Source organism: Loxodonta africana, chromosome 17 (assembly GCF_030014295.1).
Source record: "Loxodonta africana isolate mLoxAfr1 chromosome 17, mLoxAfr1.hap2, whole genome shotgun sequence".
NCBI classification, from domain to species: domain Eukaryota; kingdom Metazoa; phylum Chordata; class Mammalia; order Proboscidea; family Elephantidae; genus Loxodonta; species Loxodonta africana.
The window spans coordinates 70,206,169-70,225,849 of record NC_087358.1 but is presented as its reverse complement, the minus strand read 5'-3'; the positions used below and the strand labels follow the sequence as shown (position 1 = coordinate 70,225,849).

The window sequence follows — 19,681 nt, the reverse complement described above, 5'->3', positions numbered from 1 at the left end:
ACCAAGAAAAACATAACGACTCAGCAAACATAAATTCAACTACTATGAAAATGAGGAACACACAATTTACAAAGAAAAACTTCTCAGCACAAAAAAGTGGAAAAATGAAATTGTCAACAACACACACAAAAAGGCATCAAAATGACAGCACTAAACTCATACTTACCTATAATTACGCTGAATGTAAATGGACTAAATGCACCAATAAGGAGACAGAGAGTCTCAGACTGGATAAAGAAACACAATCTGTCTATATGCTGCCCACAAGAGACATACCTTAGACTTAGAGACAGAAACAAACTAAAACTCAAAGGATGGAAAAAAATATATCAAGCAAACAACATTCAAAAAAAAGCAGGAGTGGCAATATTAATTTCTGACAAAATAGACTTTAAAGTTAAATCCACCACAAAGGATAAAGAAGGACACTATATAATGACGAAAGGGACAATTTACCAGGAAGATATAACCATATTAAATATTTATGCACTCAATGACAGGGCTGCAAGATACATAAAACAAACTTTAACAGAATTGAAAAGTGAGATAGACACCTCCACAATTATAGTAGGAGACTTCAACACACCACTTTCGGAGAAGGATAGGACTTCCAGTAAGAAGATCAATAGAGACACGGAAGATCTAATTGCTACAGTCAACCAACTTGATCTCATAGACTTACTTATACAGAACCCTCCACCTAACAGCTGCAAAGTATACTTTTTTTTCTAGTGCACATGGAACATGCTCTAGAATAGATCACATATTAGGTCATAAAACAAACCTTTGCAGACTGAATAGGTATGGTGAAAGGATATAACCCTGACACACACCTTTCCTGACTTTAAACCACTCAGTATTCCCTTGTTCTGTCCACACAACTGCCTCCTGATCTAGATACAGGTTCCTCAGCACAATTCAGTGTTCTGGAATTCCCATTCTTTGCAATGTTACCCATAATTTGTTGTGATCCACATAGTCAAACTCCTTTGCACAGTCAATAAAACACAGGTAAACATCCTTCTGGTATTCTCTGATTTCAGCCAGGATCCAACTGACATCAGTAATGATATCCCTGGTTCCACATCCTCTTCTGAAAATGGCCTGAATTTCTGGCAGTTCCCTGTCAATATACTGCTGCAGCCACTTTTGAGTGATCTTCAGCAAAATTTTGCTTGCGTGTGATATTAATGATATTGTTCTATAATTTCCACATTTGGTTGGATCACCTTTCTTGGGAATAGGTATCAATATGGATCTCTTCCAGTCAGTTGACCAGGAAGCTGTCTTCCGTATTTCTTGGCATAGACGAGTGAGCACTTCCAGTGCTGCATCTGTTTGTTGAAACATCTCAGTCGATACACCATCAACTCCTGGAGCCTTGCTTTTCACCAGTGCCTTCAGTGCAGCTTAGACTTCTTCTTTCAGTACCATTGGTTCCTGATCATATGCTACCTCTTGAAATGGCAGAACGTCAACAAATTCTTTTTGGTATAATGACTCTGTGTGCTCCTTCCATCTTCTTTTGATGCTTCCTGTATCATTTAATATTTTCCCCATAGAATCCTTCACTAATGCAACTCGAGGCTTGAATTTTTTCTTCAGTTCTTTCAGCTTGAGAAACGCCGAGCGTGTTCTTCCCTTTTGGTTTTCTATCTCCTGCTCTTTGGACGTCACTTTACTTTGTCTTCTCAAGCCGCCCTTTGAAATCTTCTGCTCAGTTCTTTTACTTCATCATTTCTTCCTTTTGCTTTAGCTGCTTGACTTTCGAGAGGAAGTTTCAGGGTCTCCTCTGACATCCATCTTGGTCTTTTCTTTCTTTCCTATCTTTTCAATGACCTCTTGCTTTCTTCATGGATGATGTCCTTGATGTCATTCCACAACTCGTCTGGTCTTTGGTCATTAGCGTTCAATGTGTCAAATCTATTCTTGAGATGGTCTCTAAATTCAAGTGGGACATACTCAAGGTCGTATTTTGGCTCTCGTGGACTACAGGGTTGCTATGCGTTGGAGTCAACCCAATGGCAATGGGTTTGGCAGACACCACTGGTTATCATAAATTACGTACTTTATTTATCTTCTCCCTGGATTTCATCAGTAGAAGTTATCATTTAATTTGTGGGGCTCACTGCAACACTGTTCACAACAGCCAAAAGACAGAAACAACCTAATTGCCCATCAACAGATGAATGGGTAAACCAAATGTGGTACACACAATGGAATATTACTCAGTCATAAAGAGCAAGGAAGGCCTGACGCAAGATACAACATGGATTAACCTTGAAAACATTAAGGTAAGAGAAACAAATCAGTCACAAAAGGACAAATACTGTAGGATCCTACTTACTTAAAATATCTAGAATAGGCAAATGTATACAGACCAAAGACTATTAGTGGTTAACAGGGGTGGGGAGAGGGAAAGAGACAGTCCTTGGTTAGGGGGTGCTGAGTTTCTGTTAATGGTGGTGGAATCATTTGGAAATGAATAGTGGTGATAACTGCATAACATGATGAACATAATCAAGGAGCTGTACACGTGAAAATGCTAAATTTGCAAATGTCTTGTTATATGTGTGTATTTGTGTATTTTTGTGGTGAATATAAATGTATATGTGTATATTACATTAAAATCATATATATGTATGTACATATATATGTTAAAATTATTTATATGTATGTATGCATGTACATATATATGTTAAAATTATTTATATGTATGTATGCATGTAGACATATATACACACACATACACCAAAAGTAAAAAGTGGAAAAAATAAATAGAGAGATGGGGATAAAAAGAGAAAATAATGCTTTCTCAGTAAGTAGAGAACTTCTTTATAATGCCAGAATTAGGGATTAGACCTCACATTCTCCACAAGACCTAACCATAATATAGCCAAGAACCTGGCCTCCATCCTGCACTGAATGGATATTTAATAAATGTTTACTAAATGGATAAATGGAAACCCTGGTGGCATAGTGGTTAAGTGCTACGGCTGCTAACCAAGAAGTCAGCAGTTCAAATCCACCAGGGGCTCCTTGGAAACCCTATGGGGCAGTTCTACTCTGTCCTATAGGGTCACTCTGAGTCAGAATTGACTCGATGGCATTGGGTTCGGTTTGGTTTGGTTAAATGGATGAATTAATATTAATTCTGTTTTGAGTTAAACTCCCTTACTCCTTCCCTAACATAAAATTTTATTTAACAAAGCTTTGGGTTTGACATATTTAGAGCTTTGCACAAAATGAAGCAAGCAAATCTGTAATAAAGAACACAAACAAAAGAATAGGGAAGTTTTTGTGAAATCTGGCATGCTGAGGGCAGTTGAGGACCAAGGAATGCTCTCATGTGAGGCTACAAGGATGGTTGTTCTGGGTTTTGCACCGCTCTCAGTAGGCCATCTTCAATTCTCCCCCCAACCAGCCTTCCACACCTATCTCCCTAGTTCAAACTCTCATTGCTATACACCTGAACTAGGGCAACAGAATTCTAGGCATCTAGTCCAAACAATGCACCTGCTACCTGAGGAATCTATAGCGTATAGCTCTGTCAATGCCATTCCATTTCCCCCACTGCCTGCTAAACACAGTCTAAACTCAAAGTCCTCTATTGCCCAGCCTATCCTTTTGAGCTTCATTTCCCATGACTTTACATCCAGCCTAACTGGATTATTCATGTTCCTAAATACACAATGTATTTTCCTACTTCTAAACAGTGCTTATGCCAGAAGAAGAATGGTTTTCTTGTCATGTAAGCACCTTCAATTGCCACAATCTTACAATCCTTTAAAGCTCAGCTCAAATGTCAGTACTTCCATTAAATTTTTCCCTGGCGCTCCCCCTCCTATTACACACACCTCCTGAATTTCTACAACACTTTGTATTTGCTGTTCTCATGGAATCAATCACATTAAGTGTATGCAGTCTTACATCACCTACTGCTTTATAAGCTTCTCAAGGACAGAGCCCTGTCTTACTTTTTAATCCTAACATCACCCCATTAATGGTAAATGCTGAAAAATGTTTGTGGAAATAATCTAAATTAATGTTAGAAGGAGGTAATGCCAGTTATAATCTCTAAAAAAATTTTAAAGCAATTTGGTTCAGAATAAAGTCTTTATATTCATAAATATATGTGCTCTGGATTTAGAAAACAAAGAAGATCCAGAAATAGTAGAGCTCAAACTTCAAGGAGTTTTAGACTGGAGACAGAGCGAAGGAAAAAGACTTGCTCAAACATTTGAAGGTCTGAAAAATTTATGACAATGGCCTCTGGTCAGGACCAAGTTTCACCAGTTATACTTCTGAAAGAGGAGCCCTGGTGGTGCAATGGTTGGGTGCTAGGCTGCTAACTGAAAGGTCGGTAGTTTGAACCCACCAGCATTCTGCAGGAGAAAAAACCTGACGATTTGCTCCCATAAAGATTGCAGCCTACCCTATGTGGCAGTTCTACTCACTCTGTTCTATGGAGTTGTTATGAGTTGGAATTGACTCAACGGCACATGATAACAACATACTTCTAAAAAGCATATTTCTTGGAATTTGAAACAGGAAATACATTACAACTAAAAGAAAACAAATTTCAAGTAAGCCTTGCTACATTTTAGAGAAAAATACATGCAAAAGTGGTCTTACTTGTCAGGAGCAAGAGTTAGAAGGTAACCAGAACCATAGAGTAGAAACGCGTCTATAAGGCTGATAGCCTCCAAGAGCCAAAACCTCAACTACCCTGAGACCAGAAGAACTAGATGGTGCCTTGCTATCACCACTGACTGATCTGACCAGGGCCATAATAGATGATCCTGGTTAGAATGGGAGAGAAATGCAGAACAAAACTCAAATTCATAAAAATGGCCAGATTAACTGGACCACTGAGACCAGGGGACTCCCTGAGACTATCACCCTGAGACGCTCTTCAAATCTTGAACCCAAACTACTCCTGTGATCACCTTTTAACAGAAAAGCAGAGTGACACAAAAAATAAAGGATATAACCTATTAGATCAGTGCTCTACTAAAAAAACATCTGTATGAGCCTGAAAGGGCAACATTTATTCCAAAGCAAATGAGAAGACAAGGGGACAGGGAATCTAGAGTACTGGAAATGGAACAACCATTTACAATTAATGGTTCCAATTAATGAGAATGTTGGCACAACATGAAAAATGCAACTAATATCATTGATGTGGAAATGTCAAAAGAGAACCTAACTTGCTGTGCGAACTTTCACCAAAAACACAATAAAATATTATTTTAAAAAACACATGCAAAAGAATATCATACCTAAATGTCAAGGCATTCTGTTCCGCATGTACAATGTATCTGAATTTCCTTATTTCTCTGTCTTTCTGTTTGTCATCCATGTGGGGAAAGTCAGCATACTCAGATCCAACAGGAAAAGCATTATAACCACATCCTATGAAGTACAACGCTCCTGTTCCATCACAGTTTCTCTATGAAAGTGAGCAAACCAACAAAGCTTAGTGTTCAACACTGAAATGGCACTTTGCAACATGTTTTAAAGCCTAGCATCACAGTTATGTAGAGAATACCCACTAAATGTTCTATGAAAAACTGCAACATCAGGGAGTACAATATGAGATCCTCCCACTGCAGTGTAGTCTTGTCAAAGTAATTTCTAAGAAGGCTGATCACCTGTCTAATCTATCTCAAGGCAGTACTTGGTTTTAGCAGTTAATTAAACATTTTCTTCTTTAACTCACAAATTGTTTCACTTGATTCAGGCACCTCTCCCCAAACGATTATAAGGTCCTGGAAAGCTGAAACCATGTTTTATCTTTTCTATCCTTCCAGTACACCTGTTGCCATCAAGTCAATTCTGACTCAGCAAGTATTCAATAAATGGTTGTTGATTATTTTTTATATGCTCTGTGTTGTGCTACTGGTTAACAAGCCAGGAACTTGAAAAATGCTTTGAATAGAGAACTTCTGTAGTTGGGCTAAAAATGTGGCCATGTGACTTAACTGGAAAATAAAAAATGTACTTTCCTTTAATCTTCAATATTGATTGAGTCTATTTTGTATGCATGTCTTATCATAGAACTTCAGTGGCTTTATAAAAACATTTCTCTTGATCAATGGTATATTAGTTGTTAATACGAATGCCTTATCAATTATTAGAATTTTAAATTTATTAATTTTTATAGCATTTGTCATCATGTTATAAAAGAGTTTGGAATATGAGTTACACAGAATGCTATGGGGGTTTCTGACAGAGGAATCTATTCTAGCAGAAGTTAATGGCTGGGGTAGAGATAAGTAGAGTCAAGAGGTATTTTGAAGGTAGAATCCACAGGACCTGGTGATTGATTATATGTGTGGAATAACAGGGAATGACATGGTGACCACTGATGGAGTAGGTTAGCAGGGAAGATACTGGGTGTGCTATCCTGCAGAGTCTATGTGTAGCTGAACTTGAGAAGTCTACGAAACATCGAAGACAACAGTCAAATTACTTGCTGGTAAGTCCAATAAAGTAAAACTTAAGCTCCCTATTCATACTTCAGTCCGCCACCTGTCTGTCAGTTTGTCATACTATGGTGGCTTGAGTGTTGTTACGATGCTGAAAGCTATGTCACCAATATTTCAAATACTAGCAGAGTCACCAGCTGAGCTTCTAGACTAAGACAGACTAGGAAGAAAGGCCTGGTGATCTACTTCCATAAATTAGCCAATGAAAACTCTATGGATCAGAACAAAATACTGCCTGAAAGAGTATTGGAAGATGAGTCTCCTAGGTTGGAAGACACTACACAATAGCCACAACAATGATCTCAAACATACCAATGATCATGAAGATGGTGCAGAACAGGACAGTGCAATCTTTCATTGTGTTATATATAAGGTCACCATGAGCTGGAGCCTGCTTGAAGGCAACTAACAACAGTATAGCTACGAATATCTCTCGATTCCACACCCTTCTAATCCCTACCTAGAACTCCTCTAAGCCCTCATCATCTCTTTTTAACTAATCTTCCTATTTCCTGCCTAGCCCTACTCCAATCTTTCTATAATGCGAATATGATAAAATCATTTCCCACTTAAAATGCTCTTGGGCTGTACTGTCCCATGCAGTAGCCAGTAGGCACATGTGGCTGCCGAGCACTTGAAATGTGGTTAGTCCAGATTGAGATGTGCTGTGTGAACACACACAAGATTTTAAAGACTTAATACCCCCCAATGTAAAATATCACATTAATAATTTTTATATTGATTACTATGTTGAAATGATAATTTTGGACATACCGAATTGAATAAAATATACTCTCAAAATTAATTCATCAGTTTTTTTTTTAATATGGCTCCTAGAAAATATAAGGCTTGCCTTATGCTTCTACTGGCTAGTGCTCTGATAGGGTGTCCCTGTATCTGAAGGATTAAGTCCAAACTTTTACATGGTGTACAGAGTTCTTCACAGTCCAGTCCGTTTTTTGCCACTCCAGTACACACAGGGACACACAAATCACTTGCATTTCCCCACACACTCTCTTGTCCCTGCCTCTGCATGCTAGCCTGCTAATCTTGTAACTCGCTCTGGCTGATAACTCCCACTTCTTCCTCAAGACTATTATCACGTTTCCTCCTCCAAGAATATTTTCCTTATTTCTCCAAGCAGAATAAATATGGCTCCTCTATGCTCTCACAGTGTCATGTTTTAATTATACTACAGACTAGTCTTCTTTTTAATTGTGTATCCATTACTTGACTATGAACCTATGAAGGACAGAAAATGTGCTCTTTAGATCTCCAACACTCACTGTGGTACAGTACCTACCCTTTGCTGTCGTTGTTGGTTACTATCAAGTTGAGTATGACTTGTGGCAATCCTATGTGTGCAGAATACAACTGCTCCATAGGGTCTTCAGGGCAGTGACCTTTTAGAAGTAGGTTGCCAGGGTTGTCTTCCGAGGCACCTCTGGGTGGATTCAACCCACCAACATTTTCAGCTAGTGGTCAAACACTTAACTGTTTGCATCACCCAGGGACTCCCGCCTCCTCTTTAGAAGGTGTTTAATAAATGTTTGCTAAACGAAGGAATCTCTCTAGAAAATTGTTGAAATGAGCAAATATTTATAGAATTTAATAAATGCACCAATTGTGCCTTATTACTTCAAATAAGTCAATAAAATGTAACTCACTTAAGATTTAACTATGTTTAAGCAAAACCAAGTATAAATGTTTAAAAAATTATTTTTATACTTACAGATTTTCCTTCTGCCCAGATGACTGCTCCAACTCCTGTTTTATGATCCTCTGAAAGACATGGCATTTAATGCAGTAGAAATGAATATTCATTAGCTTCAGAAATGTACTCTTGCTAAAATAATAAAAACATACTTCATAAATGTAACAGTAATTCTTGGCATCTTTACTAATTATTGAAAATTATTAAAAGAAATGGTTTTAAATGTAGACTATGACAGCGAGGTACCAAATGACTAGGCGGTGTGACTGGCCACAAACGATCTGCAAGAGGAGATCATTAAGATGGTAGTGCCGCAGTCAGGCCCCTTCAAAGCTTCAGCAGAACTGAATGTAACCTTATTGAGCTCTAGTAACAAGTCAGTTTCTAAATCACTGCTCCTAACTGACATGAAATCAATTAAAAAAGAAGTTTCTGAACTAATGGATTTAGTAATAACTTCAGTGTAACAGCCATTCACAACAATCAAATTTCTCATCCAGCATTTTGTACAATTTAACCGTGAAAAGGAAACCCTGGTGGCATAGTGGTTAAGTGCTAACAGCGGCTAACCAAAAGGTCGGCAGTTCGAATCCACACGCACTCCTTAGAAACTCTATGGGGCAGTTCTACTCTGACCTATAGGGTTGCTATGAGTCGGAATCGACTCGACGGCAGTGGGTTTGGTTTGATTTTGGTTTCTGTTTTTTAGTCTCAGGAGCCATTTTTTTTGTTTCGGTCTGGGGGCAGACTAAACCTTATCAGGAGGAAAAAAATGTGGTTTTTCCATGAGCACTGGGCGGCTCCACTGCCTAGCTAAGGTTAGTTACACCAAGAGAACAGGCCTTACTGTGTCCTTTAAAAATAGAATAAATTTTTATTCACATAAGACAGATGAGATTTCACCCAGCCCCAAGGTCAGGTGACATAGAAGGTAACTTTTCAAAACTCTTTTCATGTCTGTAATTTTTACAGAAATTGTTCCCGTGCCTGGTCATTCACAGGGGTTTCTCTATGACAGTCACCTTCCAATCACTCAACCAAATTCTCCGGGCTCTTTGATGACTGAGTCACGGGAGAAATATTTACCCTGATTCCATAACACAGGTTATTTTAGCTCTCAATACCGTGGCTATGCCAGTGTTTCTACGTGGCCCCCAGACGACTTGCATCAGGAACACCGGGGTACTTGTTAAAATAGCAGACTGCTGGCTCTCACTGGGGATCCCCTGAGTCAATCCTCTTCAGGGAGGGGGGCAGGGCTCAGAAAATCTCATTTCTAACATGCCCCCACCATGTGATGCTTCCCGCTTAGGCATACTAAAATTTGAGAAACACTGAGTTACAATTCGAAACAGTTAACTTCCTTGGCTACCCCGACCTACTTTCATCAACACTGTGGTCGAGGAGAAAGGCATTATCCTAAGCTTTAGAAAACACCTACTCTAATCAGAAGACAGGACACAAAGAGATCAAAATCAATACTTAAACCAGACAGACAGGATGTAATGCCCTCCTACTTTTATTCCCCAAGAGTTTAAACAAATTGTATCACATTTTTGTGATCCTAAAGCATCTTAGAAATGTATTTCCAATGACACCTCTGTGGGTTCTAGTTATTCATCATCCAAAAAGCATCAGCTAGTTTTAGAGCTCTGTTGTTAGAGATTTCTGGATTCATGTTAATCATATGCATATTTTTTTAATGAGATGGTTTCCTCATCTCTCAACAAGGGAGAGAGAAAGTTGTCAAAGCCAACTGAATAATGCAAAATTAACTGTATTAAAGGGATATCTAACTGGCTGGACTGTCATTATTAAATGAGATATGCATATAAATTGCCTAGCTCAGTGCCTGACACATACTAGGGGTTCAATCGATAATTGTTATTATTCATCATCAATGAATACAGGTCCAGAATTCCTTATCTGAAATCCATTACATGAAGTTTTCTGACAGCCTGGTGCAACCCTACTTGATGGCAAAATCTAACCTGAATTATTTATAGCCCTTAATTATTCATACGTTTTCCTCCATATATGTTAATATGTTTACTTACTTGGAGTGTTAGATAAATACAGTATGTGTACCATGTCACCTTCCTGAAATCTGAAAAATTCTGAACTCCTGAATTATTAGATAAGGGACTGTGGACCATTTATCTTTGGATATACGAAGATTTCTTTTATCCATTTAACCCACACTGCTTAATGCTAAGGAAAAAAATGATTAAGACATGGTCCCTTCCCTGGAAGAGCTTACAGTGCAGTGGAGTACGTGACAGTATAGTTATGGCCTATGTGGGACTTGGGTTCCAGGTAAAAAATCAGAGTTAAAATTAATCTTGAAAAATCTTTTAAATTGCCCATCAAGTGCATAAGCATAGCTTTATGTACAAAGCTCTGCACGATAACAGTGGATAAATTTACAATATACATACTTAACTGTACAGTAATGCAGACTATCTAATAAAGAACACAAAGTCTTTACACAGGACTGCATCTTTAAACACTGGCATCACATGCAGCATGATGAGGTATCTGCTTAGGAGATGCAAGGGGTACTGCGGTCAAGCCAGTGAGCAGCAGATGCACATCTCCCATCCTACCCTCACTCAGGGACACAGGCAGGGCTCACTCAATTCTCTCAGCAAAGAGGAGGCAGTGAATTATAGCTACAACAGCTGTTGCCCATTTCTGTTTCTGCCCTTTCACAATGGGTTACAGAAAAATATATAATGTTTGTGTTGTCAAAGCCAATATACAGCCCACAAGATAATTACATAAAGGCAGACTTTCACAGTTGTTTAGGGGCATGTACAAGGATCGTATGTTCATTAGCCCTGCTGACCATAAGAATCACCTGCAGAATTTTTAAAACACAGGCCTATTAGGTCACACCCTTAGGGATTTTGGTTTAGTAGGCCTGGGTTGGGGTCCGAGCATCTGTATTTTTATGTTTCGCTGGTGATGCTGCCAGTTGAGAACCTCCGTTCTAATGAATTTACCTCGGCCTATAGACTTTGTTTAGAATATACTGCAGACCGGGGCATCTGTATGAATTTTTCTGAAGATTTTCTTTCCATCCCCCCTTTTTCTTGAAATAATTCAAAAATCCTACTATAAGCCCACTCCCCAGAAAGATCTTACTCTGTGGCCTCTCTGACCTACATTGCTTTTTCTCATTTCAAAGTTGCAGTTTATCAGGGTGATCATGATTCCACCCTGAAAAAGATATACCAGATGCAAAAATACTGTTCCATAATTGGAAAAAGAGAGGCCATATTTTATCACAATAAATTCTCAAGTAGCATTTTCCTTTTTCACATACACACTTATGTACAACTTAGTAAGTAAAAATGTTTGATTTCTCAACTTGTTGATTGGAGACACAGCAGCAACTGAAAGAAACTGCAATAAAGAACATTACTTTGGCTCTATGTTACAGTTATTTTGAATTTGTATTTTTTATTGTTAAGGTTTTTATTAAATATGGAAGAGTTAACAAAAATGAATGGGTTTGGTCCTCTCTCCTTTTTCTCTACGTCCCACCTCTAGGGGAAGGCTTAATAAGCAGTGAAATAATAAAGCAGCAGACAGGAGATCAGACCCATTGCTGTCGAGTTGATTCTCATAGAGACCCTATAGGACAGAGTAGAACAGACCCATGGGGTTTCCAAGGAGCAGCTGGTGGATTTTAGCTGCCGATGTTTTGGTTAGCAGCCACATGCTTAACCACTGCGCAAAAAGGGTCTAGATAATCAGGGCCTGATTTATAAACGTAGTACTGAATATAGGGTCACAAGGAATCCTTAAACTGCTCTAAGAATGAGTTGTCTACTCAAGGGTCTCACTAACTTCTTTATATGAAACAGCAAAACTTTAGTATCTAAGAATAAATGAACTCCACTGCAAACAAGACCAAACACTTCACTTCTGAGACAAATACAACCAAAAAACCCATGGCCATCGAGTTGATTCTGACTCATAGTGACCCTATAGGATAGAGTAGAACTGCCCCATAGGGTTTCCAAGGAGTGCCTGATAGATTCAAACTGCTGATCTTTTGGTTAGCAGTCATAGCTCTTAGCCACTACACCACCAGGGTTTTCAAATACAACCCAATCATCCCCAATTTATGAACTAAGTATATAACTCACCAGTTCGATATGCCAATAACCTGGCCTGAACCATGCAGTGCCTTGCAATTTCTTGTGGCAAACTTTGATTGTTAATTTCATTAATCCGTTCTGGATTGCTACAATAAAATCCAAAGTGTTTAAAGTTGGGCACACTGGAAGCTACTGTGGCCAAAAGTAGGATAAGGTCTTTCATGTTTTGCCTTAGGTTGCTAAAGTACGGATTTTCACATAGGTTCTCCAAACCTATAGTCATCAGTATTTGCTTATGTATCTCTTCATTTGAAACCAAAAATAACATTTCATATTCTTTTATTCTTTCTTGTTTACATTCAGAATAAAAGTCAATGTTAGCATCCGGCAGTGCTTTTGCAATTTTTTGAATAAAGTCACACTTGTAAGAGGTCTCCTCTACAAACTGCACCATATAACACACCAAAGGCTGAAGTAAAACACACACATGAGCCCGACTATTGGACTTCAATCTTTCCACAGCTTTGGCATCTAACTTTGCATCTTCAGAACTGGAAGCCTCAGTAAGCAAACTTATTTCTGGATCAGTGGGCCAATATGAAATCCGGTTAACTCCAGCTGAAATACAAAATGTGAAAGGTAATTATCCGATACACATCACAATTCAGTGTTTTCCTGAGAAACCTATTGTATCATGCGGCTCTACACGCCCCGATATAATACATGTCTGTTAGCAAGTCATGTGAGGATCGGCAAACTATGGCCCATGGGCCAAATTCAGCTGTGACCTGTTTTTGTACAGCTTGTGGGTTAAGGATAGTGTTTACATTTTTAAATAATTAAAAAAAAATGAAGACTATTTCATGATGAGTGAAGATTATATGAAATTCAAATTTCTGTCTATAAATACAGTTTTATTGGAACACGGCCACATCCATCCATTTACATATTATCTTTGGCTCCTTTTGTACTACAATAGCAGAGTTCAGTAGTTGTGACAGACACCATATAGCCTGCAAAGCCTAAAATATTTATCATCTGGTCCTTTAGAAAAAGTCTGCTGCCCTGACAGAGCCCATGAGAAGGCATTTGAGGAATCGCTGGTTTTTGCTAACTATGGTCCCAAAGCCTCTGGGACTATCTCAGAGCCCTCCAAGTGATCAAATGGCTGCTTTCATAAATATCACAGTCCGTAAATAATATTGCTTAGTTATATCTGGTACAAATCTACTCTGAATCTGGAATAAACTTGCATTAAAACGTTCCTATCCTCTGAATCAGCCTTCTTCTTTTTGGAAGCTATTCTAATATTCCAAATAAAGAAAAAAAAATTCATGCACGTATATGTTTAGTACAGCACTGTTTAAACTAGTAAAAATATAGAAAAAAACTAATGAACAAAAATAGTTAAATTATGGTCCTCTCCTCATAATATTATAGTTAAATTATAATATTATATTATAGTTATAGTTATCAAAAATATCCTCAAAGAACTAAAAACATGAAAAATTCTTATCATGTGATGTAGTGCCAGGGGTGACGGGAAGCAAGATTCATTTTTTTAAGCCCATAAAATTACAGACAAAACAACAAACTAGAGTAAACAATTTTCAATCCATGTGATAGAAGAAAGGCTAGTAATCTTTAACATACAAAGAAGTTTTTAATCCATTAAAAGCACATACGAATGGACGAAAATAAAGCCCCAAGAGATTCAAAAAGATATAAACAATTTACAAAAGAGAAAACAAAATTGGATAACATAGGAAAATTTTAATTTGTACCTGAGATTAAACAATGAGATGTCTTATACATAGGTAAGCACCCAAAAGTTCAACAATTTACAAATATTTTACCAAAAGGCCCCTTTGCTAGTATCTCATGTACAGTTCAAAGTAACAAATGCACTAAAAAGTCTAAGTTGACAAATGTCTATGTGTATGTACCCCCTGGTATTCCTAACTCTTCCGGTGGCTTGTACTGCAAAGCAATATGAAGGCCACAAAGCTTACGTAACAATGCTCCCCTGGTTGCATTTCACCTTCCCTCTGTTGGCGTTCTCACAATCTATTTCTTAATCAGCAGGGATGTTAAATCTTCCATCTAAGCATCTTGGCTGCTCCTAGTAATCCCGATCCAAGAATCATCTTTAGACAAACATTCAGGTACCACTGGTGAGTGCTACAAGTAGATGTCTTCACGTTGTTTGGATTCAGGACTCCTTTACACTCTTACAATTACTGAGGACCCAGAGCCCTTTCGTTTATGTGGGTTACATCTATTGATATTTACTGTACTAGACAGCTAAATTTTAAAAATATTTATTAGCTCATTAACAATAAAGAACTTATACATTAATAAACATTTTAATGAAAATAACTATATTTTCCAAAACAACTACATAAGCAAGTTAGAAAAAAAGGCCATTTATTTTTACAGATCTCTTTAATATTTGACTTAATAGAAGACAGCTTTTGATCTGTTTCAATGTCACAATATGTTGTTTTCATTGAAGTATGTGAAAAATATTTGGTCTCATACAGACATGTAGTCAAAAAAGGAAAATTTTAACAGCCGTTTCAGATAATTGCGACTATTCCTCTTCAGCCCTACACAAAACTTCAACAAGGGATAGTTTCTTAAAAGTTAGTTGCAAAGTAGAATCTGAAACCGTTATCAATGAACTTTTTGTATATGACACTAAAATCCATCGCCCTATCTGCACTCTGCAGGACTCTTAACCTGTGTGGTTTTGTAACATCGTACATTGGTCATTTGGAAAATACTGGTTTACTAATTTTACAATATTAAAAAAAAAAAATTACAATCTCAACAGAAGAGACTTCAGGTATTGGGAAGCTGTCAAGCTCATAATGGTAGATTGGATACAAGTTATTCAAGATTCTAATTTTCACTTGAAAACTCAAATTTTATCATTGGCAACAAATACCGTCCGATTGTTTTCCTTAAAATGATGGGTTTGCCTCATTCGCTATTGAGAAAATGTCTGCCAAATATCCAAATCTAAATAACTGTAGTCTGTCAGTTCATGATGTTCCAAGAAAAAAAGCAGATAATTCAGTTCGCAGCTCAAACAATCCAATAAGTGCTTTTCCTTAAAGAAATCATCATACTTGGTGTCAATGATTGAATTGTGTCCCCCGAAAAAATCTTTCCCCTTGCCTAGGTCATGATTCCCTTGCATGGTTGTATGATTGTCTACCATTTTATCTTCTGATAGGATTTTCCTGTGTGCTGTAATCCTATCACTATGATGTAATAAAATGGATTAGTGGCAGTTATATTGATGAGATCTACAAGATTAGATAGTGTCTTAAGCCAATCTCTTTTGAGACATAAAAGAGAAAAGCGAGCAGAGACGCAGGGGGACCTCATACCACCAAGAAAGCAGCACCGGGAGCAGAGTGCCTGCTTTGGACCTGAGATTCCTTAGCTGAGATGGTCCCAGACCAAGGAAAGACTGATGACAAGGACCTTCCTCCAGAGCCAACACAAACAGAAACCCTTCCCCTGGAGCTGACGCCCTGAATTTTTATTTGTAGCCTACTAGACTGTGAGAGAATAAATTTCTCTTTGTTAAAGCCATCCACTTGTCATATTTCTGTTATAGCCGCACCATATGGCTAAGACACTTGGGTTTATACCAAAAGAGCTTTATGTGCACCTTCTATTTCCTCAAGGATTTAGATTTAATAAAATTAATGATTTTTACTCTTTCATCAAGAACATTAACGTGAAACTGGCAGTGAAGATTACAAAGATTACTGTAGTGCTTTTTGGTGCTGCTGCCTTGATTCATACTATGGTTTGAATGCATACCGATGGTTTCACTCACCACCGTTTTGGTGCCATCAGTGAGAATGCAGTATTACTATGACAATAGTTTTCACCTCAAGAACCATCAGGGATTCACGGGCTATACTTTAAGAACCACTGTGCTATAGAAATACCTACTTTGTAACTAAAGTAATAATAATTGTAAGTGAAGTAACTTAGCTACATCATAGAATTAAACCATCCCCCCTCCCAAGATAATAATATACAGTAAAACCTGCAAAAGCTGGAATCTGTATAAGGCAGAAACCTGTCAGAGAAGGAAAACTCAAATATTTGCCAGTCAAACGAGCGATAGAAAAGTGGTAAGACTGCACCCTTCCAAAGGCAGGGAACATGTGAGGCTCGGAAAAACAAGGCAGTCCTGTCCAGTTCCATCTCTCACAGGTTTTACTGTATAAACCTCATCTAGCATTAAAAAACCCATCTAGCATAGCAATCTTATTTATACCTGGGTCTAGTTTCTAACAACATGAAAGCAGTTCCATTGTTGGCTCTTCCTGATTTTCCACACATCATTATCTCTCTTGCCAGATTTCAATGTCTTAACTCAGAAACATAACAATCTTTTTTTTCTTTTTAATTCATTCTTCTCCCTTGACTCTAGAACAGATTAGTCAACAAATATTTTGGTTCTTTCACATTCTTCTCTTTCACTGTTGAATATAGAAATACAACATATTTCTCTATTTTCTGAACTCTATTTTATACCCTGGCTAGTGCAATATTCTACTAATCAAGCTCCCAGCCTCTAAACCTTTCCCTGTTCCAACTCAGTAACAACAATAAAAAAATTTTCAATTATGTTCCCTCCTGTCCCTGGTAAAATCTTCAATGGCCCCACACTGTCTGTAATAGGAATTATAAATCAACTGGACACAAGGAACAAAATGAATCCCCAATCTGTGTGGTTAATGGGGAAAAAGAGAAAAAAGTGCCACCACCACCACAATACCTACCTTCTCCACTGAAAACCACAATGGAGAAACTGTAGAATCTAACAACAATCATACATACCCGCTTAAAATACTCACTCCAAGCCAGGAGGCTTCTAACCAAGTGACCATTTCTACTGGAAGTTCTTCCATTTGTAGCTCAAGGGCACTGCCCTCGCCAAAAGTCTGATATTACTCTTAAGACTCTGATGTAAATAAAAACAGTTCTTGCTCAAAACAGGCCTAGGAACTCCAATCTATAAGATAAAGCCCAAAGTCCAGACAGTTTTTCACAGTTCTCCACTAGATGCTCAACCCAGCATTATAGCTCATGTGCCACTATTCACCACAGTGATCTTCCATTTCAAACACTGACCCCTAGAGAACCTTGCTTCTTACAACTCAGTAACTTCACACATGCTGTTCCCCGCCGACCAGGAGTGTGTTCTTCCTCCTCTATGTACAAACCATCAAAATTCAGCATAAGCCCCAGCCTTTCATGATAACACCAATCTGCAGGGACCTATCAGTTACAGCCTGAATCACTGGTTTGATACAAGATAAAAAAAAAAGATAATATGTTAATGTTAAATTGTTATTTTGGCCCCAAGTAACACCTTGAGGGAAAGGATTGGGAACCATATTAGTCTTTTTTTAGATCGGCCACAGTCCCTATGTACGAGACACATATTTTTAAATGAAAGAAGGGTCTGCATACTCACCTAAGAGTAAAAGAGAATCATAAACACAAAGAGGTTTAGTGAGTGGTCTGGTGTGACAGACATGGGTAGCTATACAGTTCAAATGTGTGTTCCTCCTTCCACAGTGTAGACGTTTATTAATACCCACGCAACAGTCATTGAGAGGCAGCAGAGCCTGGGAGATAGCTGCCCAGCAAGGGACAACAGCCCTACAATGGATGTGAAAAGAAGTGATGCATGCCACGTCCAGGCCAGGGTTTTTCAGAAGTATGTGTACGCCTTCTATACTCTCTTTTTTGGTCTGCCTCAGGAGGCTGAGAAGTCAAGGCCCTAGGGCATGACAACAGCATTGAGATAGAAGATGCATGGACCCATGGCTCAACCACGTGGAGAAGGGCTGCCTACTATTCAGCAACACCTGCACTGGACCATTGCATGTTCATAAATGTCGTCTATTAAGCCACTAAAATTCTGGGTTTTGTTATAGCAGCTTCTTGCATTAGTCTACTAGCACACTTGAAGTCAATTAACTAGTTAGTGACACAGCTGAGACTGGGATCCATGTTTTCTGACTCTTCTTACAGTGTAGCAAACTGTCTTTAGACATGCATTTATATTTCTAAATACCTCTTTGGCATTTAGGCAATTTATTCCCACTAACTGTTCTCAGACAATGCTATTAATCTCCAACAAAGCCTTCTCTGCACTTACCATTCACAATCATTTTCAAACAAGCAGAACATGGTTTTCTGGAAAAATAAAGATCACAGTTTTTCAGCCTTGACCCATGTTTAATAAGAGCAATTTGCCCAGCATGCAAATCTTCACTAGAACAGTGCAGACCAACAATTTTCATGTTTTTCACCACCACAAGACCGGTTCTCTTCACCTATATTAAAATACAAAATAACAATTTATTAGTTACAACAGCTAATGATCATATCATGACTTACACTTGATTTACTAATAAGTTTTGTTTAGCTCTTTATCTGAATACAGTTGGAACAAAAGCACATTTCTCAATAGGTCCAAAACATTACTGAAAATTTAGTGTTGACTTTATACTAGACATTTTCTAAGCCTAGGCTCTCTTAACCCAACAATTAAGCATGTAATTGCCATTAATTTTTCCTAGGAACAACTGACTCCATTTTAACCTAGTAAAGGGCAAGAACGAAGTCAATCTGACTTGTTTCTAGATACGTCTCATCTAGGACTATTCAGTGTTAAGCTTCTAGACAGTAATTGAGACAGAACCCCAACAGTGCTGGCTTCCTCCCCTACAGTATTGTATTGCAAAATCATTTTCTTTGCTGGGCTCCACCCACTCAGGTTTGCATTTGAATTTGTTTTTCTTGGAATTATATGTAAACCCCATTGCGCCTGCAAGTAGTATGATATTAAGAACGTTGCTGAGGTAACTCATATGAACTCCCTACTTGTAAATCCCTTTAAAGGTAATTTACTTGCCTGCCCTTGGCAAGCAGCCTTGGCAGAAATAGCTCTGACTGACTCCATTTCCTTGTACAATGAAAAAAAGGTGCCTTTCTTGCTCTCCCACCTAGGTCTCTCGTTTATTGGCCAATATGAGTCATGCCAACTAAGAACCTAGGGTTTCCACCAGTAACATAATAAAGAAAATTTCTGAAAACCTTCTGATTCTATGTATGGATAAGTGAAGTTCAGAGAGTTTACATGACTTTCTGAAAGACCCAAAGAGGTAAAAGGCAGAGCCAAAGCAGAGATCATCTTAAATTTTAAAATATTTTAAATGTTGACTAAAATAAAAGTAATTCTCAACTCCTTTCTAAAAACCAGCTCTACCAGTCTTTAGCAATATGGCAGTTAGACTAACATGGTTGGGTCCCACCTACTA

At 38.1% G+C, this 19,681-nt stretch overlaps 1 protein-coding gene across 6 annotated transcripts in view; it reads right to left on the bottom strand.

Annotated features, from left to right (window-relative positions):
* CDADC1 (cytidine and dCMP deaminase domain containing 1) overlaps positions 1-19,681 on the bottom strand; it is a 70,208-nt gene that overhangs the window by 38,176 nt on the left and 12,351 nt on the right. For all 6 annotated transcript variants that reach the window (XM_010592627.3, XM_023551329.2, XM_003412566.4 and 3 more), the window contains 4 exons: positions 18,517-18,694; positions 12,363-12,932; positions 8,224-8,273; positions 5,283-5,452 (listed from right to left, as the gene is read on the bottom strand). In XM_010592627.3, coding sequence (XP_010590929.1) covers positions 5,283-5,452; positions 8,224-8,273; positions 12,363-12,932; positions 18,517-18,694 — 968 coding nt within the window. The remainder of the gene's footprint in view (positions 1-5,282; positions 5,453-8,223; positions 8,274-12,362; positions 12,933-18,516; positions 18,695-19,681) is intronic.